This window comes from Rissa tridactyla, chromosome 1 (genome assembly GCF_028500815.1).
Source record: "Rissa tridactyla isolate bRisTri1 chromosome 1, bRisTri1.patW.cur.20221130, whole genome shotgun sequence".
Classification (NCBI taxonomy): Eukaryota; Metazoa; Chordata; class Aves; order Charadriiformes; family Laridae; genus Rissa; species Rissa tridactyla.
Window position 1 is genome coordinate 14,253,826 of NC_071466.1, and position 23,893 is coordinate 14,277,718.

The 23,893-nt window shown below is 45.2% G+C and overlaps 2 protein-coding genes across 4 annotated transcripts; one reads left to right on the top strand and one right to left on the bottom strand.

Annotated features, from left to right (window-relative positions):
* Positions 1-415: 415 nt before the first annotated feature.
* MED17 (mediator complex subunit 17) lies at positions 416-12,344 on the top strand. Its single transcript, XM_054210731.1, has 12 exons — positions 416-758; positions 1,045-1,211; positions 1,530-1,749; positions 2,978-3,114; positions 3,216-3,300; positions 4,379-4,531; positions 5,354-5,484; positions 6,545-6,729; positions 7,299-7,436; positions 9,195-9,312; positions 11,391-11,550; positions 11,938-12,344. Exons 1-12 carry the CDS (start codon positions 527-529, stop codon positions 12,141-12,143), a joined length of 1,932 nt encoding a protein of 643 aa, XP_054066706.1. The 5' UTR covers positions 416-526; the 3' UTR covers positions 12,144-12,344.
* Positions 12,345-13,344: 1,000 nt separating this feature from the next.
* VSTM5 (V-set and transmembrane domain containing 5) lies at positions 13,345-21,977 on the bottom strand. 3 transcript variants are annotated; one of them, XM_054210747.1, is made up of 5 exons: positions 21,893-21,977; positions 18,419-18,748; positions 18,179-18,319; positions 16,536-16,660; positions 13,345-13,795 (listed from the first exon to the last, which is right to left on the bottom strand). In XM_054210747.1, exons 1-4 carry the CDS (start codon positions 21,975-21,977, stop codon positions 16,617-16,619), a joined length of 600 nt encoding a protein of 199 aa, XP_054066722.1. In that variant the 3' UTR covers positions 13,345-13,795; positions 16,536-16,616. The 3 variants fall into 3 exon arrangements, with proteins under 3 accessions (XP_054066722.1, XP_054066732.1, XP_054066741.1); XM_054210757.1 differs by having other exon boundaries at positions 15,109-16,660; XM_054210766.1 differs by lacking the exon at positions 21,893-21,977 and adding an exon at positions 18,839-18,854.
* Positions 21,978-23,893: the final 1,916 nt, after the last annotated feature.

Here is a 23,893-nt window from a genome sequence, read left to right on the forward strand (position 1 = left end):
TATTTTTCCCCTTTTTCTCTATTTGGTTAAGCTCCCTGCATGGTAATAGCTGGTCATGGGGAACCAGAAGTAAATTTATAGTTAAAATGGGGAATTATACCACCTTGCGGTCAAAAATAACACTGTAAAAGGAAAATCGACACCTCTGACGAGTAAAATCGGCTAGCGGTTGCCTGCGCCGTTAGAGGGAGAAGGAAAGCAGCCGTGTATTGTCATCGGCGGTGGAAATGTGGCAGCAACAACGCAGGCCACCGCGCGGCTACCGCCATCCCCTCACACCCCTCCGCCCCCTCAGGGGGCGCCGCCACTCGCGCTCTCCGGAAACACCCGAGCCCTCCCGGCGCTGGCCCCGCCCACTCCCGAGCGCCTTCCGGAAATACCCGAGCGCTCCCGCCGATGGCCCCGCCCCTTCCCGAGCGTCCTCCGGAAATACCCGAGCCCTCCCGGCGCTGGCCCCTCCCCCTCTCGGCACCCGTAGCCGGGGCGGGGGTCGCGCGCCAGTCGCGCGGTGGGTGGCCGCACCAAGATGGCGGGGGTGCCGGCGGTGCGCATCAGCATCGAGTCGGCGTGCGAGAAGCAGGTGCAGGAGGTGGGGCTGGATGGCAGCGAGACCTACCTCCAGCCCCTCTCCATGTCCCAGAACTTGGCGCGCCTGGCGCAGCGCATCGACTTCAGCCAGGGCTCCGGCTCCGAGGAGGACGAGCCGGGTTCGGCGGGCCGCGCCTGGGCCGAGCCGGGCGAGGCGGAGGATGAGGAAGGTGAGGGACGGTGGGCCTGGAGCCTGAGCTCTCCCTCGCCGGCCTGCGGCTGAGGGAGGCCTGCCGCCCCACGGGCGCTTGGGCCTAGCCTGCCTTCCCCCGTGGGTCGGGATATTCGTGACCGAGTCCCAGCATATCACAGCGGTAGAGTGGAAAAGGATAGATCCAGACATTGTGCTGTTATGTTATATTTCGTGCCGTTATGTCCCCTGTGTGGTTTAAGAATGAGCCTCACACGGTATCTTTTTACAATCTTTTGTTTTCCCTTATTCTGTTTTATGTTTAGGGTTGGTAAAGTTTCAGCCATCCCTCTGGCCTTGGGATTCAGTGAGGAACAACTTAAGAAGCGCCTTGACTGAGATGTGCGTGTTGTATGATGTTCTGAGTATTGTCAAGGATAAAAAGTTCATGACTCTAGATCCTGTTGTGCAGGATCCCCTTCCTCCAAAACAGGTATATTCTACCTAGTTGTGTAGTTCTTATGACTTGGTACTGAAGATTTTATTTCACTGGTGTGTTTTGTGTATGATATATGCAAGATTTAGTAAAATGTTCCTTGCAATGTGCTTTATAGGAGGTGAGGCTGATTTCAAAGGCCTCTGCTGAAGCTGTAAGTCAAAATGCTACTTGTAGCTATATAATATTGTCATGAAAGTTCTTCTAAATAAGTTACTGAACATTGAGCTAAATTATCGGTCACTGTCAATTAGTTCCATTAATAATATTTGGTGAATTAAGGTACAAAAAGTTTTTCTCTTTATTTGTTACTAGAATCCTCAGTTTCTACAGTTGATTTCGAAAAAGAAGTCATTAGCTGGAGCAGCTCAAATCCTGTTGAAAGGCGCAGAAAGATTATCCAAATCGGTTGCAGAAAACCAGGAAAATAAGCGACAAAGAGACTTCAACTCTGAACTGCTAAGACTGAGACAGCACTGGAAGCTGAGGAAAGTGGGAGACAAAATTCTTGGCGATCTGAGCTACAGAAGTGCAGGTATACAGTAGAATCTTTTGTTTTTCTCAAGCATAGGTATTTATATTTTAAGAATTTTTTTTTAACTGTAAAAACAGATGGAATATTTTAAATAAAAAACAATATCAGACAGTAAAATATTATTATAGTTATGAGATAGAATTATAAAAGGCAGAAACTTAGTTCATTATCAGGGAAAATATCCCGCTATCCTCAACTTAGAAATTGATTTCAAAAGCTAATTGTGAAGGATTATAGTAAAGATTCCTTTACAGAAGCAATTCTACATAGACAATGTAGTTGGTCGGTTGACAGGTAGCCCTTGTGAATCTTTGGCTTTTATCTATATTTAATCTGTAAAGCATTTTTAAAAGATTGAGGAGGATTTTGCATTTTTCTCTGAGTGAAGACAGATTTATTATACCTATTATTCCCACGTTTATGAGAAATGATACTGAGAATAGGCATTATTTCACGGATTTCAGTAAGAGTGGGTAACCAGCCCAGAGTTCTAGAACCAATTATGGAGTGAATACAGAATCTCGCCTAACTTAAGATGTAGATACAAAGCAGGCACCTAAACTGGTTATGTTAGGTTTCAGTTGTCATCGTTGTCAAATTTAGGGTTATTAATCTTGTGTTCATGAAGAAGCTGTAGATGTAACCCAGAATATGTCTCTTCTTAGGTGATTTATCCTGAACTAGATGTTCAAGGATGCTCTGGATGTTAAAGGGATGCAACTAGGACAGATGTGGACATCTGCCTTTATCGCTCCCACCTGAATCACTGGCTTTACAGACTGAACACTGTCATAGTTTAAGACTGCAAGCCAAACATCATCAGTGTTCCTTTAAATCCATAGGGGTGTTGCACCTTGAGCTGCTTGCTTGCAAAATGTTGGGCAGTGAATTTTTTGGTCTTGTTTTAACCAAACATCTTTTTTTCTCCTTCCTTGCTTCTGCTGACACCGTTTTGAAACACTTGGTTTTCTCCCATAACCATTAAATACTACTTGCTAACTTACTGTAAATATTGCACATCAGACACTAGAGGACTGAGATGTTGGTGTGCTGAAATGAGCTTTCTAATTTACCTGTTTTTTAAAGAATTCATTAAGACATTTGAATCGAGCACAGCTACGGAGGTTTGGAGACTTAGAAATACATGTTCTTCCAAAATGGAGGTATGGGCTTCAGTATTTGCAGAAGATGCTTTATAGTATGTATGTCTTTGCCTTTCGTTTCTTAGGCTCCCTTTTTCTTCATCACGGCACTTTTGAAGTGATAAAGAACACTGACATTGACCTGGATAAAAAGATACCTGAGGATTACTGTCCTTTGGATGTTCAAATCCCAAGTGATTTAGAAGGATCAGCCTATATAAAGGTTTGTGAGAGAAATTTTAATAATACAGTGTGGGGTTTGTTTTGTTCTTTGTATGCGTTCAACAAAGAACAAATATCAAATAACATTCTCTTTTCACCTAGGTTTCTATTCAGAAACAAGCTCCAGACATTGGTGACCTTGGGACAGTCAATCTTTTTAAAAGACCCATGCCAAAATCAAAACCAGGTATAGCTAGCTATATGTTGTTTTCTGAGCAGATTATCAAGAAATGTATTTGCATCTGTTGTTTATTTGAAAAATCTAGCTTGAAAGAAGAGTGAGCAAGAATATTCTTATTTAAACTGTAATTTTCTGTGTAGGTGCTGCTTGGGCTTTGGAACGATGATGCTTTCAAAGTGTACTTTAATTTTTCATATGTGTTTACTCAATTCTTAAATAAAATTACTAGGATTATATTTCAGGTATTCTGGAGCGCCTTTCGTAAGTCCTTAAGAGTTTGAGCGAGTGACCAAAAGCAAACCAAGATCTTGTGGCTCAACTGGACTAAATGTCCGTTTGCTCTTAACTTTGCCCAAAATGTATCATTTGATTCTGTGGCTCGTATGTTTTCTATGAATCTGAAAGTGTGTTGGCAGCACGTGCATTGATTACCAACAGCTCACCTGGCAGATAGTAGCTTGCTTCATTTGATACGTGACAGTATCTGAAGGTGTAAACCTTTGGGATTAAAACTTCAATCCTTAATTCTTTAGGGTTGAAAACAACTGGCAGGCTTTTAATTCATGGTGATCTGTGACACAGGTGATTGTGCTGTCTTGAACATAGACAGGATGTTGTATTAAGTAGATGTTTCATTTGGTATTCAGGGTACAGTATAGAGCTTGTGTACCTACTCAGACCAGAATCTTCCAAGAACGTTAGGCCTATAAATCCTGTGAAAGCACGGACGTGAATTAAACATTATTTGGTGGTTTGTTGTAGAGTGGATTTAATAAAGCTGAAAGTATCATTGAAAGTAAATTGCAACTTAAGAAGCAGGGGTTCATAAGCAGAGTTCACAAAAGGCCTGGGAAGGTAACAGGGAGTTGCAGTTCACAACGTACATATTTGTAAAATTGAAGTAAAGTGCACTAGTGTTATCTTAAAGTGCTTGCTTAAACTGAGATAAAATTCTGAAAATACTCAGTTTGGATAGAAGATACTGACTGCCTTATCTTAGCGATTACTCATAGATACTCTGGTATCTGAAGCTACCTTTGTAGCTTCTCTTGACTCTTCTGCAAATGTTGATTTGTATTTTCAGGTTCTCCACACTGGCAGACAAAGTTGGAGACTGCGCAGAATGTTCTTTTATGTAAAGAAATTTTTGCCCAGCTGTCACGAGAAGCTGTTCAAATTAAATCACAAATTCCTCACATTGTTGTGAAAAATCAGATAATCTCCCAGCCTTTCCCAGGTAGGAAACTTTTTAAGACTTCTTAACCTATGGATTACTTGCTTAAACACGAACTGAAAGTCTGATTGATGTGACCTTTTTTAACACTGTTCTTAAAAAACCCTAAAAGTTGAATTTTGCTTGCTAAGTATAGAAAAATTAAACTAATGCACTTTAGTTTCTAGTTTACTCATGTTTTATTGTGTGGATTTTGGATTGTTTTTCTTCGTGATTGTGTTTTTTGTCAGTAGCACTTAAAGCTAGCAGCTGTAATGCCATGTGCTCGTTTGAGTTTGGAGCTGTGCGTAAGTTACTGCTCCTGGATTGCATGCAGGTGAAAGTTAAGACTTGAGTTAATGAGTCTTCAGAAGAACGGAGGCTAATGCTCTTCAGTGAGGATAAGTAAACAGCATAAAGGTGGCTCAGAGTCGACTGGTGAATCCTGTGTTTATACAAGGGGTACACAACTGATTATATGATGTGAAGAACTGTGTTTCTGGATTGCTTAAATTTTATATGGTGGTAAATCATTCCTTCATTGGGGAAGAAACGGGTTCCTGGGGACTCTTCTTTTTGTGTGGGGTTGAGCCGTAGAAATTGGTGTGAAATGTGAAATGCACCTAGTGAGTTAACGGTTGGCCTGTCAACACTTCAGTGACTAGCAAGTCTTACTTGCTTTTGGTGCTGTGCTCTTCAGCATCATTCTTTGGTTTTTCTCTGATGTGGTGAATACTGGTTGTAAAACTACTGACTATAAAATGTGAAGAAAAAGCAGTGCTCAGTAGCCTGCTTGAAAATGGTCAGTGTCCTCATTTATTATTTATTTTAATCTGCTTTGTACAGGTTTGCAGTTGTCTATTTCTCTGTGTCACTCTTCCAATGACAAAAAATCACAGAAGTCTGCTTCTGAAAAACAGAATCCAGAGGATCATCTCTATGTTCTGGAACATAATTTGCATCAACTTATCAGAGAGGTAGTGCATTTACGGTCAAGTACTGAGGAGTCTTTGGGCTTTTGTTTAGACTTCTACATAGTGTGCGGCGCTGTTGTAACAACGAGTGCCACTAGAGGCCAGGCAATTTCTATCCATTCGTGTAAGGCAACCTACCGGACAGTTTTAGTATGTGTGGTCGGTTAGGGAGTTCCTTACTAAGTAAAGAACATTCTTTACTTAACCTCAGGCCCGGCTGCTCACTCCAGAAAAGCCATGCAAGGTTTTTCCAGTAGAGTTCATCAGTCTCCCTTTTTTCTTTGTGTCTAATTAGTGCTTGTCAAGTACTTTAAGTGAGCATCTGTGCAGACTGTACTCCCAAGAAGAAAGAACCATCAGTTACCATAATAACTTTTCTTCTTTTGAGGTCCATTTCTCTGCTTATGTGTTTGAGATTCTCGTATAGTCTAGCAGAAGGGCCTGGGGTAGAAGGTTGAGGTTGCGTCTGATCAAGAAAAGAGCACAATTTTAGACGTCTAAGCAGTTGTGAAACCACGTTCCAGAGAGCGTCCCTCTCCTTAGAGCATGGCTTTGCAATTCATGCAGTCATGTGGAATAGTCCAGTGTTTGAAACGCTGAACTAGGTTTCATGAAGCTTTGGCTCAGTGCCCAGCTTTGTTGTGAATTTTCCTTTCTTGACTTCCAACAGGTTGCTAAATCTTTTTGTACCCAGGTTTTCACTTCTAAAATGCTTCCGTTATTTTTTTTTTTTTGACCATTCTGTCTGTCTGCAGAGATGTATACAAGGCAGACTTACTAGTAGGAGCTACTGCCATACTACCAAATTTTTGTTATGTAGCATCTTTTTTAAAAAATCACTTTTCATAAGGTTTGAAAGACCTGCATAAACAGTGGAGGCAAAGTACGAGTGTAAAGCTGGCTTTAAAGTGCTGTCAAGTTTATGAAGTCAAAAAGTTGCACTTCTTGAAAGTATGTATGGTTAAAAAACTTGATGTGAAGCAGCATATTGTAGTATACATATTATTTCTTGCAGACATATTATTTGGTCACTTCCTTTTATGACATCTATTGTTTGTTGCAGTGTCACAAGCAAACCCTGAGCTCCACAGTGATGCCACATCCAGCTAGTGCGCCTTTTGGCCATAAGAGAATGAGACTTGCAGGACCCCAGGCTTTTGATAAAAATGATATCAGTTCTTTACAGTCGAATGAAGGACTTCTGGAAAAGATAATAAAGCAGGCAAAACATATCTTTTTGAGACGCAGGTAGGTGACAGGCTATTCTTGTCAAAGTTACAATAAAATGTGCCATTATGTAGAATACAACTGATCTTTTTTTCAGTGTTCTTAATCCAGCTGCTTCTTTCCTGGTTAAAATAGCCTTTATTTTTAAGTACTAGGAACTAATAACATATCACGAATATGAGGAAATAAAAAAAAAAAGGCAAAAAAAATCATTCGTTGAGATCTGTGTGACAGTTGTGATGTAGGCTGCTGATAGTTGTCCCTACTTTTCTTAAACTACATAAATCCATTTTAGTATTCTTTGCTGTGTAGTAGCTGATACTGAGTAGTAATATCACTTTAATACTTCTGCAGAATGCATGTGAAATATGCAGAGTAAATAAGTGTGCTTCATTAGCACCAGGCTGGTGCTGAAATAGAACTCTTGATCTACATAGTTCTGTAAAATTTATGATTTCTTTTTTTTTGTGTGTGCCACAAAAACAAAACCCCACCCAACCCCGAACTAATAACCTACTCATTTCATTTAAAGAAGATAACAGCACAAACTGTCTAGATTATTGTGGCTGGAATAAGTCTTTGTCTTCTAGAACTGCTCGAACCATCGACAGTCTGGCTAGTCGTATTGAGGATCCTCAGATTCAGGCCCACTGGTCGAATATAAATGATGTTTATGAATCCAGTGTTAAAGTTCTAATAACTTCTCAAGGATACGAACAGATATGCAAGTAAGTATGAAAATGCATGTATCTTTCTAGTTGTAGAAGCACGCAACGATCATAGAATCACAGAATTGTCAGGGTTGGAAGGGACCTTAAAGACCATCTAGTTCCAACCCCCCTGCCATAGGCAGGGACACCTCCCACTAGACCAGGCTGCTCAGAGCCCCATCCAGCCTGGCCTTAAAAAGCTTCCACCACGTCTCTGGGCAACCTGTTCCAGTGTCTCACCACCCTCATGGTGAAGAACTTCTTCCTAACATCCAGTCTGAATCGACCCATGTCTAGTTTTAATCCATTCCCTCTAGTCCTACCATTCCCCGACATCCTAAAAAGTCCCTCCCCAGCTTTCTTGTAGGCCCCCTTAAGATACTGGTAGGCCACTAGAAGGTCTCCTCGGAGCCTTCTTTTCTCCAGACTGAACAACCCCATCTCCCTCAGTCTGTCCTCATAGGAGAGGTGCTCCAGCCCTCTGATCATCCTCGTGGCCCTTCTCTGGACACATTGCAGCACATCCATATCTTCCTTGTAGTAGGGGCTCCAGAATTGGACGCAGTACTCCAGGTGGGGTCTCACGAGAGTGGAGTAGAGGGGGAGAATCACCTCCCTTGACCTGCTGGCCACGCTTCTCCTGATGCAGCCCAGGATACGATTGGCTTTCTGGGCTGCTAGTGCACACTGACGGCTCATGTTGAGCCTCTCGTCCACCAGCACCCCCAAGTCCTTTTCTTCAGGGCTGCTCTCAAGCCAGTCACTGCCCAGCCTATATCGGTGCTTGGGATTGCCCCGACCCAGATGGAGGACCCTGCACTTGGTCTTGTTGAACTTCATGATGATGGCAAACTGTATTCAAGTTGTGTTTTACAGGTTTAGGTCCTCTTCAGATAGGCAAGTAGGAGCCCATTATTTGTGTGCGAGTGTGCGTTTTCCTGAGTTGGGGAGAACAGCCACCCTAAGAAAATTCTTCACCTACTTCATACTTTAATGTAGAAACTTAGTAAGTAGTTAACTAGCACGGTTTCCCTTCAAAGAAGGAATTGAAGGCGAAAGTGGACGTTTAAGGGGGGATTTATTTTGGATAGAGATAGCTGAATATAAAGTATCTTTGTATGTGCTGGATTCTAAACTTCCAGTCTGGTCATGGAGAGATAGTGCTCAGTCCTAGCCTGGCTGCATACGCACAGAAATGTGGAACTCTTCTAATTCATGCTATTAGTTACATACATTACTATCAAAATACGAGATTTCGTCTTCTGGAAATGAATGTCTGCACGCTGATCAGCAGTGAATTAACTAATGCGTTGACAGTGGATGAACCAGTTGTTTTTTCCATTTTGAGTAATCCTCCCTGGCTGCGTCCAGAGTGTGGAGCAGACTGCGGTCACTGGTGCAGTTTGCAGTCTCAGTTCCAGAGCACACATGCTGCCCAAGTCTTGGCTGTGGGATAGAAAAGGCCCTGAGTATACACCATTTTCCTCCGCACCTCTGGAAGGAAACTTGAGCACAGTGACAGGGAGGGAGCTGTGAGGCACCTCAGGAGGCTCCTTGACCTGAGCAGTGGACCAGCTCTGGGAACACGCCACAGAACGTGTTCCCTGCAGTATAGAGGGAGCTGTTGTGGTGAGTGATGAAACCGAAACGTTTGGAGTTGCTGTTATATTCCATAGGCTTTGCACCATCTTCATCTTAGAGCTCTTGTCAATGAATGGGAGGGATTCTGTAAGCGTTGTAATACATTTTGAATAAATATCCATTTTGTCTTCAAAGATCCATTCAGCTACAGCTGAACATCGGGGTTGAGCAGATCAGAGTCGTGCATAGAGATGGAAGAGTTATTACGTTGTCCCATCAAGAGCAAGAACTGCAGGATTTCCTTTTATCTCAGGTAGACTCATATACATTACGCTTCCCTTTCTTGTGGTGTTTGGGGAACAAGAAGTTAGAATCTCACCTTTGTGTAGAAAATGTTAGAAAACTTCAAATAAAGATAGCGAAAATAGGAAGGTGGATGCCTGAATTTTTCAGTATGTTTGCATAGTGACCTTAGCAACTGTTAATAAAATATAATGCCAGATTTTACTAAAGTCAGTAGTAATAATAACTTTTTGCCTCCCATTTAAAATACATTTCCTTATGCTCCTCATTATGGGAGCACTAAGATTTTTGCTTACTTCGGAACAAGTCAGAGAGAGTCATAGCAGACAATAAAGTATTCAATGTATGAAACTTACTGTAACCAGGTCCTATCTAGAGTAGAGATCTTAATGAGCCCACAATTACTGTCATTTCAACATTGTCTTGTTAATGTTCACTTTGCATCAGCCATTACTAAATCAGCTGATATTTGAATGAACCGTGTTTTCTTAATTGCTTAGAGCAAGCTGCTGGTTTTAGTCAGAAGTGACAGTTTCCCTACTATGCATTATAAATAGTAAAAATACAGGTCTTTAATAACAGCGTTTGGCCTGTTGCAGTTATACGAAACTCCATGACACATAAAACGAGTTGAAACAGATTCTGCTGATGGTATCTCTTTTTGGTCAAGTATTTTCAGACTCGTTCACAGAAAACTGCTGAATGGTGCTAGAGTCTTCCTTGTTACAAGTGTTAAGTCTTGATACAGAAAAACATTAGCATTTAAACTTTTAAGCTGTTAAACTCCAGTGCTTACACTTGAGTATTAATGGAGATAATCATGTGTCTGAGAAGCCCAACTTTTTTTTTTTCTGAGTTTGCTATGGTAATGCTATCACAGATTTTACATATTTTACAGCAGAGATCTCATTTCCATTCAAAGAAAGGATTATTTCAAAATCCTGTTTGTATCTCTTGAATTAGTTCTTGAGACCTAAATAAAGGTTTTTGTAAATTGAAAGCAACAGTTAAATAAAATCATAGAATTGTTAGGGTTGGAAGGGACCTTAAAGATCATCTAGTTCCAACCCCCCTGCCCTGGGCAGGGACACCTCCCACTAGACCAGGCTGCTCAGAGCCCCATCCAGCCTGGCCTTAAAAACTTCCAGGGATGGGGCTTCCACCACCTCTCTGGGCAACCTGTTCCAGTGTCTCACCACCCTCATGGTGAAGAACTTCTTCCTAACGTCTGGTCTGAATCGACCCATGTCTAGTTTTAATCCATTCCCTCTAGTCCTACCATTCCCCGACATCCTAAAAAGTCCCTCCCCAGCTTTCTTGTAGGCCCCCTTAAGATACTGGTAGGCCACTATAAGGTCTCCTCGGAGCTTTCTTTTCTCCAGACTGAACGACCCCAACTCCCTCAGTCTGTTCTCATGGGAGAGGTGCTCCAGCCCTCTGATCATCCTCGTGGCCCTTCTCTGGACACGGTCCAGCACATCCATATCTTCCTTGTAGTAGGGGCTCCAGAACTGGACGCAGTACTCCAGGTGGGGTCTCACGAGAGTGGAGTAGAGGGGGAGAATCACCTCCCTCGACCTGCTGGCCACGCTTCTCCTGATGCAGCCCAGGATACGATTGGCTTTCTGGGCTGCTAGTGCACACTGACGGCTCATGTTGAGCCTCTCGTCCACCAGCACCCCCAAGTCCTTTTCTTCAGGGCTGCTCTCAAGCCAGTCACTGCCCAGCCTATATCGGTGCTGGGGATTGCCCCGACCCAGATGGGGGACCCTGCACTTGGTCTTGTTGAACTTCATAAGCCTATATACCTGTGATAACTGCAGAAGCCCATATACCTATGAAAAATTCATCTGACTATATTAAGGAACTAGTCTAAATTCAAATAACACAACAGTTTCCCAGCACTTACATAGCGTGTATATTAAAAACCAAAAAAAGTTCCTCTGAAACTAGAGAACCTATAAGACAAAGTCACTTTTCTAAATAACTACTGTATGGCAGAAGGAAAAAGGCTTGGTAAAATCAATATGCAATTCTTTCTGTGGCATGCAGTACTGAACAGAAGACGAACCTCTTGTTATCTTTCAGATGTCACAGCACCAAGTCCATGCAGTTCAGCAGCTTGCGAAAGTTATGGGATGGCACGTGCTGAGTTTCAGTAATCACGTTGGTCTGGGGCCAGTGGAGAGTATTGGCAATGCATCAGCAATAACTGTAGCATCACCAAATGGAGACTATGCCATTTCAGGTAGTGTTTTCTATTGCAAATGTATGGAAATACTTAAAAATCTTTAACAAATTCTCCAGGCTTTGTAAGTCTCTTCCTGAAATTGTTTCTAGAATATTTTGCTATAAATTGCCATTATTTTATAGAAGTCTAGAGTCTGTCTCTTTTGTGTATGGAACTGAGACCTAAATAGAATCAATACTTTGCCCAGAAAGAAGTGGGAGATAAGAGAGGGGAAATTTCAAAGAGAAAAAGTTAAAATACAAAAAGTTAGGTAATTTCCCTTGTTTACTTTCAGCATGTTTGTAGTTGAATAGGAGTAATGTATAGCATACATGAGGAAGGATATTTAATATGAGGGATTCCTACAGTGTAAAAAATGCTTATAAAATTCTCTGTTCATCACAGTACGTAATGGTCCAGAAAGTGGCAGCAAAGTCATGGTTCAGTTTCCACGGAGTCAGTGCAAGGATCTCCCCAAAGGTGACGTACTGCAAGACAACAAGTGGAATCATCTCCGGGGGCCCTTCAAGGAAGTGCAGTGGAATAAAATGGAAGGGCGTAACTTTGTGTATAAAATGGAACTCCTCATGGCCGCCCTAACTCCATGCTAATAATCTGTCAGCCTCTCCGTGGGGGCTTTGAATCATTGCTGTGCTGCGAACCATCACTGCCCGTGCAGCGAGGGGAAACGGAACTGTGGGGCAACACAAGAAAGCAAAAGCAAATTTATTCCTGTACAGATACATCCATTGTAGTTGTTTATAATAAAACTTTTTTTTCAATGACATAAAATACAACTTTTTGAAAAAGTTCCTTTCAGCTGTATCTTTGCGGATTCCTCTATCTAGAGTAACATAGCTAAGTAATTAATGTATTTTTCTGTGATAAAATTAAATTCAGTACCCTTTCCTGCATGAAAGGTGTCTGCTCAGAGTCATTCCCTTTCCCCCGGTGCCCCTACTTTTGTCAATAGATCTTTGCAAATATTTCTGAAAAAAAAGCAAATTATTACAATAGACTTGTGCCATCGGTAAGTGTTTTGGTGGCGTATACCACAGGGAATGGCTGTCCTGGTGGAAGCTAATGGAGTCATTTGATTAGAAGTGGGACAACAGTGGAGAAGCAGAGCTCCCTTGTCAAGAATTAAGGCGAAACAAAACTTAAGATTCAAGGAACGGTCTTCACCGCGTGACGTTCTTGAGTTGGCGTTTGTACATTGATACGGCTTCTGGGTTACCCATTCCTTTTTAAGAGATGTATTTACTTGGCGATTTGTTTAAGTTGAGAGTTTTACAAAGTCACAGCTCGTGGCAAATGTCGTCCCTCTCTGATGGCTGCCAGTGAGCCTACGTGGTGTCGGTTACTTTGCTGGTGTTTTCTGTCCTTGTTTTTTTGCAAGCATGTAGAGGAAGGGGTCTTGCTCTCCTTGCAAAATTCTCCTGATAATTTGAGTTTGTGGGTGATGTGTAAATTCATGTCTGGATAGAAGCAGGTAACTCTCATGCAGTAGACCTTGGATCTCCACGCTTGTGCTGTTCTTTTTTCTCTCTTTTATTTTTTTTTTTTTTCCCCACTGCACTGGAACTGATTATCATCCAGAGAAACAATAATATCCCCCCAATATCAGCTCTCCTGAGTTCTTTTAAAATAATAAAAGCTATGTTTTTGTCTTTTTTGGTTGTAATTGTAGCTTTCTTGAAGCTTCTAGTAAGGTGTTGCACAAAGCTTTTCTTATGCTTGATGATTAATTGCTAAAGGTCTTCTTGAAAGCTGTCGGTATGAAGTGGTTCAGACTTCTGTCCATATTGTGTGTTATGAGGTTTTTGTGTGTATGTGTATATATATATATATGAGAACTTCTTGCACATAGAACAGGTTTGAATTGAACATAATACTTGTATGGTGACAGTTGTTATTTTGCTGTGTTCTTGAGCAATAAAGAATAGTTGTAGGAAATATATATTAAGCAACTTCTTGGGAAGCTGCTGCTCCATGCGTATCCAAAGCAGCTGTTCTACTTCACTGTTCTTAACCTAAATTGACAGGTCTGCATGCAGTGATGGCATTTTCGACAAATAAGCTCTTCGTTACCAAGTAATAGGATCTCTGTGGAGGTACTGGGGTCTCGTAGTTGCAGGATTTTTTCCCCTTCTGAAAAGAAACAACGGATGCAAGAGGACTTCTGTGTTGCAGAAGTGCAAGCACCGCACATCAGCAGTGAAGGCGTTTGGCAAGACTTTCAGGCCTAGCTGCAAAAAAAAACCTAAAAAAAAAAAAAAAAAGGTTAGGGACCTGGCGAGTCTGTCTTTTAGTGTTGAATATGCAGGGATTTCTAATGTTAATGGAAAACAGGCTGATCAGGCTTCTAACAGAGGTACAGTTGTGAAAATCTTGGTAGTGCATCTTTGAACACGAAACGGAGACATTAATGGATGATTAAGACATTTACAATTGATTGCCAAAGCAATCTTGTGAACTTGGACATCTCTTTAATTAAAATTTAAATGGGAGATGCCTTAGTTCCTTTGATCGTTTGGAATGCTCTAAATAATAAATTTGCTGCTGTTCTGCATGGAGTTGACAACTGGGGTAATAATAGCTATTAATTTCTAAACGCCCACTTCAACAGCTTGCCATGAGACTTCAGATACTTCAGTCACCTCCAGCGTAGCAAACTGCTCCAGCCAGCTTAGCCTCACGTTTTGGGTATCAGATATTGATGTTAATAGCACGTATCGACAAACTCCGGTTTCAGAAAATGTGAGCCTTGTACAGGTGTAGAGTAAGCGTGTCAAATTCTGGATAAAATTTGTGGGTGAGGAACTGCCTATGAGAACAGCAGTACATACGCTAACTGTACTGGGTGTCCTGGCTGAATATTCCTTGCATGGCCACCTAAAAGCGAGGCTGGCCCCGGCGTCGGTAGCCGAGGATGGGTGCCTGAAGTTGCTGTGCCTTTAGCCAAGCTGAGAGAGGCAGAACGACTGTGCTAACGGGAAACTCCCTACTGCGCTTACGCTGCATCTTAAATGGAAGAATTTTAAACTGGGCACTTCCTACTTCCATCCCAGCTTTCTAATATTGTAGTTTAAAAGTGGAAGTGATCTCTACAATTAGAGCAGTGCGTTCAGAAGGTCGTTCGCGCCTGCATGCCTTGCCCGTGACGGTGGCAATTGCAGCATTCAAGTCAACGTTGCAGATAATAACGGTGTTACGTGGAAGCTGCGCTTTTTGTCCTTTCTGAAGAAGTCTGGCAGAGTACCTGGGATGTACTCAGCTCAGCCTAATGCGTAACTTAGCATTCAGCTTCTAAGATTTAGGGTTTAAAAAAACCCAAATCTGAAATAGATAAGCAGAAAAAAAAAAAAAAAAAAATGGTTTCTGTATGCCCTATGGATACTTTACAGAGTACTTCAAGCTTGGTGATTTAAAAGATGCACTTACAACTTCTGTGTTGTCAAAAGATACAGAAGACTGGTAATACTTAAAGTGAAGAATTAGAACAAACTGTTACTTTCCCAAGATGTGCTGTAGCTGGGATGATGATTATTATTATTATGATTTTAAATTTCTCACCTTTTTTGACCCCTCTCCTAGATGCAGGAAGGAGCAACCAGCTGAATCTGGTACCCGAATTTATGAGTGAGTGAGGGGCCCTGGGCAAATAGATGGTTCAATCCGGGGATGACTTTTTACAGGAACTGTGGACAGGCTGCTTTGGGAAAAGCCTGTCTGCATCGTTACGCGCGTGGTGAGAAATTCTTTGTTTTTCCAAATCTAACCCATTGTACCTCCTGAGCGTCGTAGTCCCTGGCCAGAGGGGAGGCTCTGGCAGCCTGTTTTGTAAAAGCTTTTTGCAAACAAGTGAGCTAAAGCGCGAGAGAGGCGGTAGAAGAAGTTCAGTTAAAAAGCCCCGTGGCAATCTGCAGACGCAGATGAGTCCGTGGTCTCTTACGTTTTCAAAGTTTATTTCGTGCTGCAAAATTCTTCTCTTTACAAAAGCAAAACGGGACAACTTGAAGCTCAGTCGGTGTAGTGCTTTCTCACTCCCACAAGGAAATGTTATTCCACCAGCAGGTGGAAAATCTAAGTGCAATACGCAGATTCAAGAAAACCCTAGTTAGATCGCTTCGTGTCTCCTTACGACACAGGAGAGCAACGGGGGCTTCTCGACAAGAGCAGGTTCAGAACTGTGTTTGTAAATGCTGAATTTCAAAGTACTGCTGTTTTAACTTTTCTTCCCAGATAGCCCGCTGATGAATAGCCTAACTTTGCAAAGGACACGACATCTTTCACAATGAAACTCTTCAGTATTTCCGCCACCCCACTGTGTCAGTATTTTATCTGACCACTCTAATTGTTATAGACAGCGTCCTCTTCGGTGCCCGTGCATAGTTCCTTGTTTTAATAACCTTCTCTCGTAATGTCAAAAAATGTGTGTTAATATCCCCGGGCAGTGTAAACAACTGGAAATGTCAAGGGGGGAACTTTGACCAGCTCGGCTTTGTTTCAAAGTCAGTTTTGTCTCGTGAAGAATTACAGTTTGTCTTCAGAGCTTCAGGAAATTCCTTACGCCCAAAAGTATTGTGCATAGGCGCAATAAACAGGATTCAACACTTGCAATTAATTTTTTTAATGTAATACTGTAATTAGACATTAAATTTATTATGTTGAAGGATGCTAATGGCTGCTCTGTCTGTAATAGGAGACGTGCTGTAGCCAAAATACAGGTGTCCTTCAAGGCCACGACCATTTCCTTTATGGGTTGATCTCAGAGGCTTGGTTGGTTGGTTATTTTTAAGAGTGGTAGAGGCCGTAGATTTTATTAATTAGCCACAAAAATGTATTTGTGCTCAGCATGAAAGCATACTCTTTTTGACTTTGACCTTAGCTAGCAGAGCCGAAATCTTAACAGGTCAACACAGCTCCATCAGACACCGCTGATTTCATGTCTGATTAATTTGCAAGTCAGGATGTTTCTACAGTAGTCACAAACATTTTACCTTTTAGGTTTCTTCTTGCTTCCCTTGCCAATATTTTCTCCTGAGGTAGAATTGTTATTTTTGTTATGAGACAGTCCTTGGCTAACACTCAATGGTTTCCAGTTCAATCTCTTCAGTTGTACTCGCTGCAAATAAAAGGATATTATTATTGATTGGCAAATGGATTGGAAGGCCAGCATTCCAAAATTAACAACGCTGTGTTAATAGCTGAGACATTTTGAACTTTTTAATATTAGCTCAAGCTTACTCATGTGCAATTAGGTTTTAAACACAACTTTTCCAAATATTTAACTGCATAAACAGTCCCTCACAATCTTTAAAGTGACACTGGTTTCTTCCAATACAAGACTAAAGGCACTATGAAAACTAAAATCCATAGGGCTCGTCCTTCTACGTGGCTTTCGAAAGGAGGGCTCTTCTAAGGTGGAACTGGGGCAGAAGTTAGGTCCCTGCTTTGGATCATGTGCTGGGAGAACAGGATCTCTGGTTCTGTAGGAGGATTGGCTTTAACTGGAGGAAGGAGAGGCTTTATCCAAACAAAAGCCTGTGTATTCTGGCATGACAGTAAAATTTTTCGGTAGCTACAAAAGCTTGTGAGCGGCGTGTGCACCGTGAAAGCCGCAGCAGCCCTTAGAGCTGTAGGTGAGCAGCAGAAAGGAAGAGATAGCTTGAGCCAAATTAATCTCCTCTCCTATTAGATTTTGCAGAGTTGACACAAAGTCTGAGCTATGAGGCTTAGGATTCTTGAGTGTCTGTGTTGGTCTAGTAAAGTATTGATACTTAGACTGCTTTTTGTGACGTAACACCTTAAGCAGCAATTATTAGGGAAGAAATACAGACCTTTTACCTACAGGGCAAGAAACCACTAGTGGTTCTGCACTTACAAAGAAGGGAGGTAAACGCCTGAAATGTTTTGAAGTGGTAAAAGAAACCTCCTGTTCCAAGGTTGTGCCCAGAGCTTGAGCCCAGGCCCGTAGCGTGGCACCTTGTCTTGCTGCCTCGGCTGAATATCCCTGGCTGTGGCTTGGAAGTGTCTTCTCTAATATGTGAATGATCCCTTTCAGTGCAGCCCTTCTGTTTTTTCAGGACTGGTGTCTTTGGTGCGCGTTAGGAGTCTGGGTTTGTATTAGTCAGCGGTCACTGGAGTCCAGGACTGGATCAAACGCGAGGACAGATGAGACGGGGTTTGAGGGGAGAGGAAGGGCTGCAGGCCTCCATGAAGTGAGGTGGGGGCCACTCCCAAGGGACTTCTGAGTATTTTCCCCCAGGAGATGCCCTTCTGGTGCAGACCTTGAGAGCCTTGCTGGTGCTCTTGACTTTGACTCACGCCCTCTGACTGGGGGGTTATTGCAGCTCTGGCCTTTTCTCCCTAAGTTTTGCAGTTCACAAGTTGGGAAGCGTTTCATGGTTTCTGACGTAAAATGTATAAGGTAGATGTCCTGCAGATTGTTCTGCAACTAAATACCTATTATTCAGTTGCCTCAGCTAGTAAAGAGTTGAACAGGTTAACTGAACTGAGCCCTTCCAGTCCTGTTTCTCAGTGTCCCCCCTTAGCACCTTTATGGCTCACATCACAAGTGAATTTTGGGCTCAAGATTCAGACTTGAAAACCCTATGCCTTGATGGCATTCTTAGAGAGATACCTGTTAGTTTGTGTGTCGCCTTCTTCTGACACAGATGCAGAGATTTGTTACAGAGCCACATGAAGCAGATCAGAATGGCAGATACTGCAGCCAGAAATGCAAAGACGACTGCTACAAAATGTAAATCTTCATAGATAATCTCTGCAGGGAGGACAGAAAAAAAGAATATTGTAAAATTGACTATGAGCAGATTAATGTTTAAACACAGGGTAAAGCCAAGAACTCCCATCTAGTTTGTACCGTAAACGTTGACTATGATGGTGCCGTAGGTGTTGGTTCCATACTCCTCTGTTACAGTGATAAAATAGTAGCCGGCGTCTCTCATGCCCACGTTCAGAAGCTGTATAGAGCCATTTTCAAAAGTAGTCACTCTGCCCTTGTACACCGTGGATATGTTGACATAATTCCCGCTTTTCCACTCAGCGATTTTGGTGGTGCCCCAGCTTGACACGTGCTTCCACTCAATGGTGGCGGCGCCTCTGCAAGAGTATTCAACGGAGAGCAAGATGTTTTGTGCCACTGTTGCGTTGATGTTGGGTTGTGGGACAACCAACGATACTCCTCCGGGTGCTGAAAGACAAAAGAGGGCGATGAGTGTGGAAGTGATGCTGCTCCAGCTGCCCTGGGCAGGATGGGACCTTGGGGGGTGATTCATCCTACCCATCACGTGGCCTGCTTTTAGAGAGGATGGATTATGCTTTGCAGTTTCTCTCTCTTTCTGCTGACCATAAAAGGAACATACATACTTAAATTAAAGACTAAATACACATTTTTAATTGATGATAGTCAGGAGAAATGTTTCCACCATACAGAACAAGTAACTGCCTGTATTTCAGTGTTTCGATACCCAAGAGGAGACAGTTTGGAAGAGTCTTTTTGGGTAAGGGGGCATAACCTTTTCTGAAAACTGAGAAATGCTTTTGTGTTCATCAGTAACTGGCTTTCCTTTTAAATGGGAAGTTTAATCACTGTGGCCAAGGTAACCTATTATATGAATTAATTACCATCCCCCAAAAGCAAGAACTGTAGCAGGCTTAAGTGTGTGAACACTTGGCAAGAACTTTATCATGTTTTCAGGATGCGTAATCAACGTCTGAGACAACAGCTTTGTAAAGGCAGCCAGTTATGTGCCAGTGCAGATAAATCGCATGTAATCAAAGGTACACAGGTTCATGCGGAGTCAGGGATTTCATGTTCTTGACGATTTCCAGGCAAAAATGCATATGAAAGAATATTTAATTCTCACCCAGTTCCCACTGATGTGATTACGAAGCTGCTCATAACACTGTGAAACTGAACTGACCGTTTAGTTTAATGTCTAACTGCAATAATTTCTGCTTGCGTGTGGGTATTTCCGCATGAAGATTTGGATGAACACCAAACATCTGACTTTCAATCTGCATACCTTTTTTTTTTTTCTTTATAATTAGTGGCACGTTTGAGACACTTGGCTAGGGACTGAAATCCTGTTATCTACCTGTAAAAATCAAACCAGACAAAAGGCAAATAAAGCACAGAAAATAAGCCTCGCCGCTGAATGCCTTTTCCTACTTTGGCTTGGAGCAGCTCCTCCGCTCTGCTCCCATACTGTGGGAACAGCCTGACTGCAAGAGCAGAACTGAAAAAATAATGCTGAGCTGCAAATGTCTGTAACCCATCAGGGAGGGAGGACGAGACCCTCAACTACGCTGAAGGAGTGCAAAGCAGCACCATTGGGGATGCTCCTGGAGGTTCCACAGAGTCTTCAGGGAAAAGAACGGTTTAAAATGGGAAAGAAAAAAAAAAAAAAAGAAAAAAAAAAACTTCCAAGGGAAAGAAATTCTTTTCAAAAATCTTATCAAAAAATAAGAACCCACCATGGCCAGCAAACCCCAGCGCAACCACAAATTGGGAGAGATGGGTAAATGAATTGCAAGCTGACTTCGCTCTATTTGGGATCTCTAGCAGAACTCAGAAACTCTGCTGGTCGAGACAAGGCAGGGAAGCTCGAGAAGCCAGTTTGATTCCCAGGTCCTCACCAGGACCAGCACAGGAGAAAGCCCAAGCCACGCTAATTTTTTTTTTAACCAGACGGGATCAAGGCTTTTTCCAAGATGACACTCCTGGGATTCTCCTTTCGTGGGCATCTTGTCATGCTGGTGCTTCCCAGTCCCCTTGCAGGGACACCACGCTTTCTGGGCAGCCCAGCACGTCCTCGGCTGAGCTGTGGTCTGCCGTTCAGCAGGAGAGACTAACCAGGGCCGTGAAAAAGGGGTTTGTGCCAGATAGAGAAACAGAACAGACGGGAACCTCTGGTAATCACTGCAAATTGTTCTAATTGTTTTCTGCTCCGTGTGTTTATTTAAAGGCCTTTTGCTCTGTTTCTGACTAGACAGGGGCTGAGTGTCTCACCACGGTGACCCTTTTATGTTTTGATAAAGGCATGGCTTTGTTTTGAATATGTGATTGCAAGGTAAATGTTAAAAAAAAAAAAATAATAAAACCCTTCCATTAATGTATTTGCAAACTTGTTCTGTCCCTCTCCGGCACACAAAGCCAAAAAAGGCAACGCAATAACCATTCAAAAACATTTTTAATACGCGGCCCGCCTGGATCACCCGAACCTGTGTAATCCAAACAGAGCTGCATCAGCCCTGAGAGCAAACATCGCACCCACCTGCAGCGCCCTGCGCGGGGCCACTGCGCTCCGCTGCTTGCAAAACCAGACCCTTCACGCCCAGTAAAACGCGCACCCAGGAGAAGAGAGGGTACGGGTGAGTTTGGTGCCGCTGGCACGCCTCTGCGCTGCGAAGCATTCTCCTGGCCCAGAGTCAAAGCTGGACGCGCGGCTCTGCGTACCCAGACCTGGCTGGAGCAACGCAGCCGGGCCCGCAGCGTGGCGGGGAGCGGGTGGGAAAGGGCTGGCAGTGAGGAGCCTCCGAGCAGGAGCTCTAAAATGGGGGGTGGTGGGTGGGGGTTTGGGGGGAAAGCTCTAAAACACAGCTCTCAAAACTCTGGGGATGGTTCCTCCACTCCACTGAGGGTTCCCCCACTCCACGGCTGCTTGCGCGTCACCTTGACGATGAAGGAGATGGCGCAAGGTGTCCAAACCGAACCCACTGGGGGCACTGCCCACCCCACTTCCCAGGCGTGGGGGGTGGCTGCGGCCTCCTCCAGCCCCCGCTCGGAGGGGACCGGCGGGGTCTCTGCGTTTTGCCCGGTCCCCGCTCGCCCCCCCGCGGGGCGCTGGCTTGGAATCCACCTTCCCCCTTCGCCGCCGCGCTTCCCAGCCCGACCCGAAGCCCTTCGGGCTGGTTAACCGGGATTTGTTTCCTCCTCCTTTGCCTTGTTCCCTCCTTTGTTGGGAATTCAGGGGGGGAAACGGCGGCTGCTCGGGGCCGCCCCCGCCGGGAGCGGGCGTGGGGGCTGGTCGCCCCGCGGCCGCCGTTCCTCGCCCCGGCGGCCGGGCTGCAGCCCCGGGCTGGCACCGCTCAGCTCCCCCCGCTTCCTCCGAGCAGCGGGAGCGGGGACGAGCCTTCCCAGGCCACTGCCAGCCCGCCTGACACCCTCCCCCCCCCCCCCGAAGTCCCGTCCCCTCCCGGCAGCCCAGCGTGGGGAGCCCCGGGGGAGCTGCCGGGGACACGGCGGGCGCTGCGGCTGAGCCGAGGGCAGCGCCGAGGAGGAAGAGGAGGAAAAAGCCGAGGGAGGAAGCGGGACGGAGGAAGGGACACTTACTCTGCAGAGCCCACCCGGCGGCCAGGCAGAGGGTGACGGTCCCCACGACGACGCCCCGTCCCCGGCAGCCCCGGAGCGGTCTCATCGGAGAGGAGCCGCTGCCCCAGGGGTTGCATTTAAGCGACTGGGCCGGCCAGCGCGGCCCGACCCCGGGGGCTGCCCGCCCGGGGGCTCTTCCTCCCTCCTCTCCCTCCTCTTCCTCCCCGTCTGGTGGCAGCCCCCGCCGCGCCGGCCCCCGGGCTCTCCCTGGCCTCACACCCCGCGATCCTCCGATGCGGATCGAAGATGCAATTGGCTGAGGAAGGGAAAGCGCTGCCCGGCCGCCTGCCGTCGCCCCGGCCAGGAAATGAGCGGCGATGGGCGGCCGGCGGGGGCCGCGCAGCCCTGCCCGGCTCTGCCGCCCCCGGGGAGCCCACCCTGCCCCGCCGCCCCGGGGAACCCGGGCCAGGCACCGGGGCACTCGGACGAGGATGCTTTTTTTTTTTTTTCCTTGACTTTTTCTTATTTTTGTGTGTGCGGGTGTGATTGCTAAAGGAACACGCATCCGCAAGGGAAATTTCCCTTCGGGGTGTTGAAAAGAACTTTATTGCCCCCGAGGTGTCTGGTGATGCTGCGGGTGAGGTGGTGGGGCTGGGCAGCAGCACCTCTGCGTCCCCAGGGGTCATCTCGGATGACCACGGTGGAAAATGAACCCAGTTCCCATCCCACCACGCCAAGCACAAGCAATGGGTGCTCCTCTCTCCCTTCCATCATCTTTCAGAGACGGTCCTCACAAATGTTTGTTCTTCTTTCAGAGAGCTTGGGACAGCGTGAGTTACTGGGAAACACGATTAAAAAAAACACGCAACTGCCCCAATCCTGAAAATTCATCCTTGCTCAGGGGCAGATGCTGCCAGAAGCCATATGCCCTCCCAGGAGAGCCACCCCTCTGACTGGGGAAAGGGTTACCCACCAGGGTGGCCCTTTTTGCAGATCCTCCATCCCCCTCTTCCTCCAGTTTCCCTCTCCTCAAGTTTTTCTAGGGTGTGGATAAACAAGAGACGCCTCAGTCTGCAGGTCAGCCCAGGCTTCTCAGGGTGGGTGGGAGGAAAGGGCAATTCCCTATGCCAGGAAGGACGGCCGGGGTCTGCCAGAGCCCTCTGCGCTGGGCAGCCACCTCCCCTGCTGCACTGTATGGACTAGTGCAGGTTTCCCGATGCACTGCTTGTCTGTGAGGGTGGCAAGTGAGTCCCGCGGGGGTCTGGGTGGCCGAAACCGAGCCCTGGGCAGGGGGCTGAGCAGGAGTGGGGCTGGGCTTGCCTGTGACTCAGCTGCGGACACCTGCTCCCGCTGGGGCTTTCCAACAAGTGTGACGCTCTTATGTGCGGCAAGGTGAAAGCCTCCCTGTGACATTAGGGTTTCCTACTTGCAAACCTCAGAGGGGACTTCTAGGACTTAGGTCAGGCCTTGGCAAGAGAGGGTGCAATCTGCATGGACTCCAGGGCCCATCTTTTTTTCAGGGTGCTATAAGATCTCCAGCTTCCCTGACTTCTGGTGCATCTCTTGAAGCTGCAGCAATGGGAGTCAGATGAAGGGACAGGAGAAGACAGTGAGGACATACTGCCTGAATATTTGATCTCACGTAGGTTTTGCAGCCTGCTGTGGTGCTGGGGGCACCTGAAAGCGTGGTTGCACTTTATCTGCAAAGGCAGCTTACAAAGGTTTCCCCTCCATCCCATCCGTCTGAGCTGCTCCTGCACTTTGCCAGATCCCCTCTGCCGCGTCAGGCCAACATTGTGTCTTGGTGTCCCTGCTGAAAATGGGATCCCCAGTGGCAAAATTGCCCCCTGACCCCATTGCTTCATGGCAGTTTTAGTCCTCAAAGCGTTGTAGAAGGACTCGATGGAACAGGTTGCCCAGAGCAGCTGTGGATGCCCCATCCCTGGAAGTGTTCAAGGCCAGGCTGGATGGGGCTTTGAGCAGCCTGGTCTAGTGGGAGGTGTCCCTGCCCATGGCAGGGGG

Excerpts from the sequence above, each read along its gene's own strand:
- MED17 (XM_054210731.1), top strand. The coding sequence starts at position 527 with ATGGCGGGGGTGCCGGCGGTGCGCATCAGCATCGAGTCGGCGTGCGAG. Across the intron at positions 1,212-1,529 it reads ATCCCCTTCCTCCAAAACAG|AATCCTCAGTTTCTACAGTT; the intron begins GTATATTCTACC and ends ATTTGTTACTAG. Across the intron at positions 4,532-5,353 it reads AATCTCCCAGCCTTTCCCAG|GTTTGCAGTTGTCTATTTCT; the intron begins GTAGGAAACTTT and ends TGCTTTGTACAG.
- VSTM5 (XM_054210747.1), bottom strand. The coding sequence starts at position 21,977 with ATGAGACCGCTCCGGGGCTGCCGGGGACGGGGCGTCGTCGTGGGGACC. Across the intron at positions 18,320-18,418 it reads CATCATAGTCAACGTTTACG|AGATTATCTATGAAGATTTA; the intron begins GTACAAACTAGA and ends TCCTCCCTGCAG. Across the intron at positions 16,661-18,178 it reads GGCGACACACAAACTAACAG|CGAGTACAACTGAAGAGATT; the intron begins GTATCTCTCTAA and ends TTTTATTTGCAG.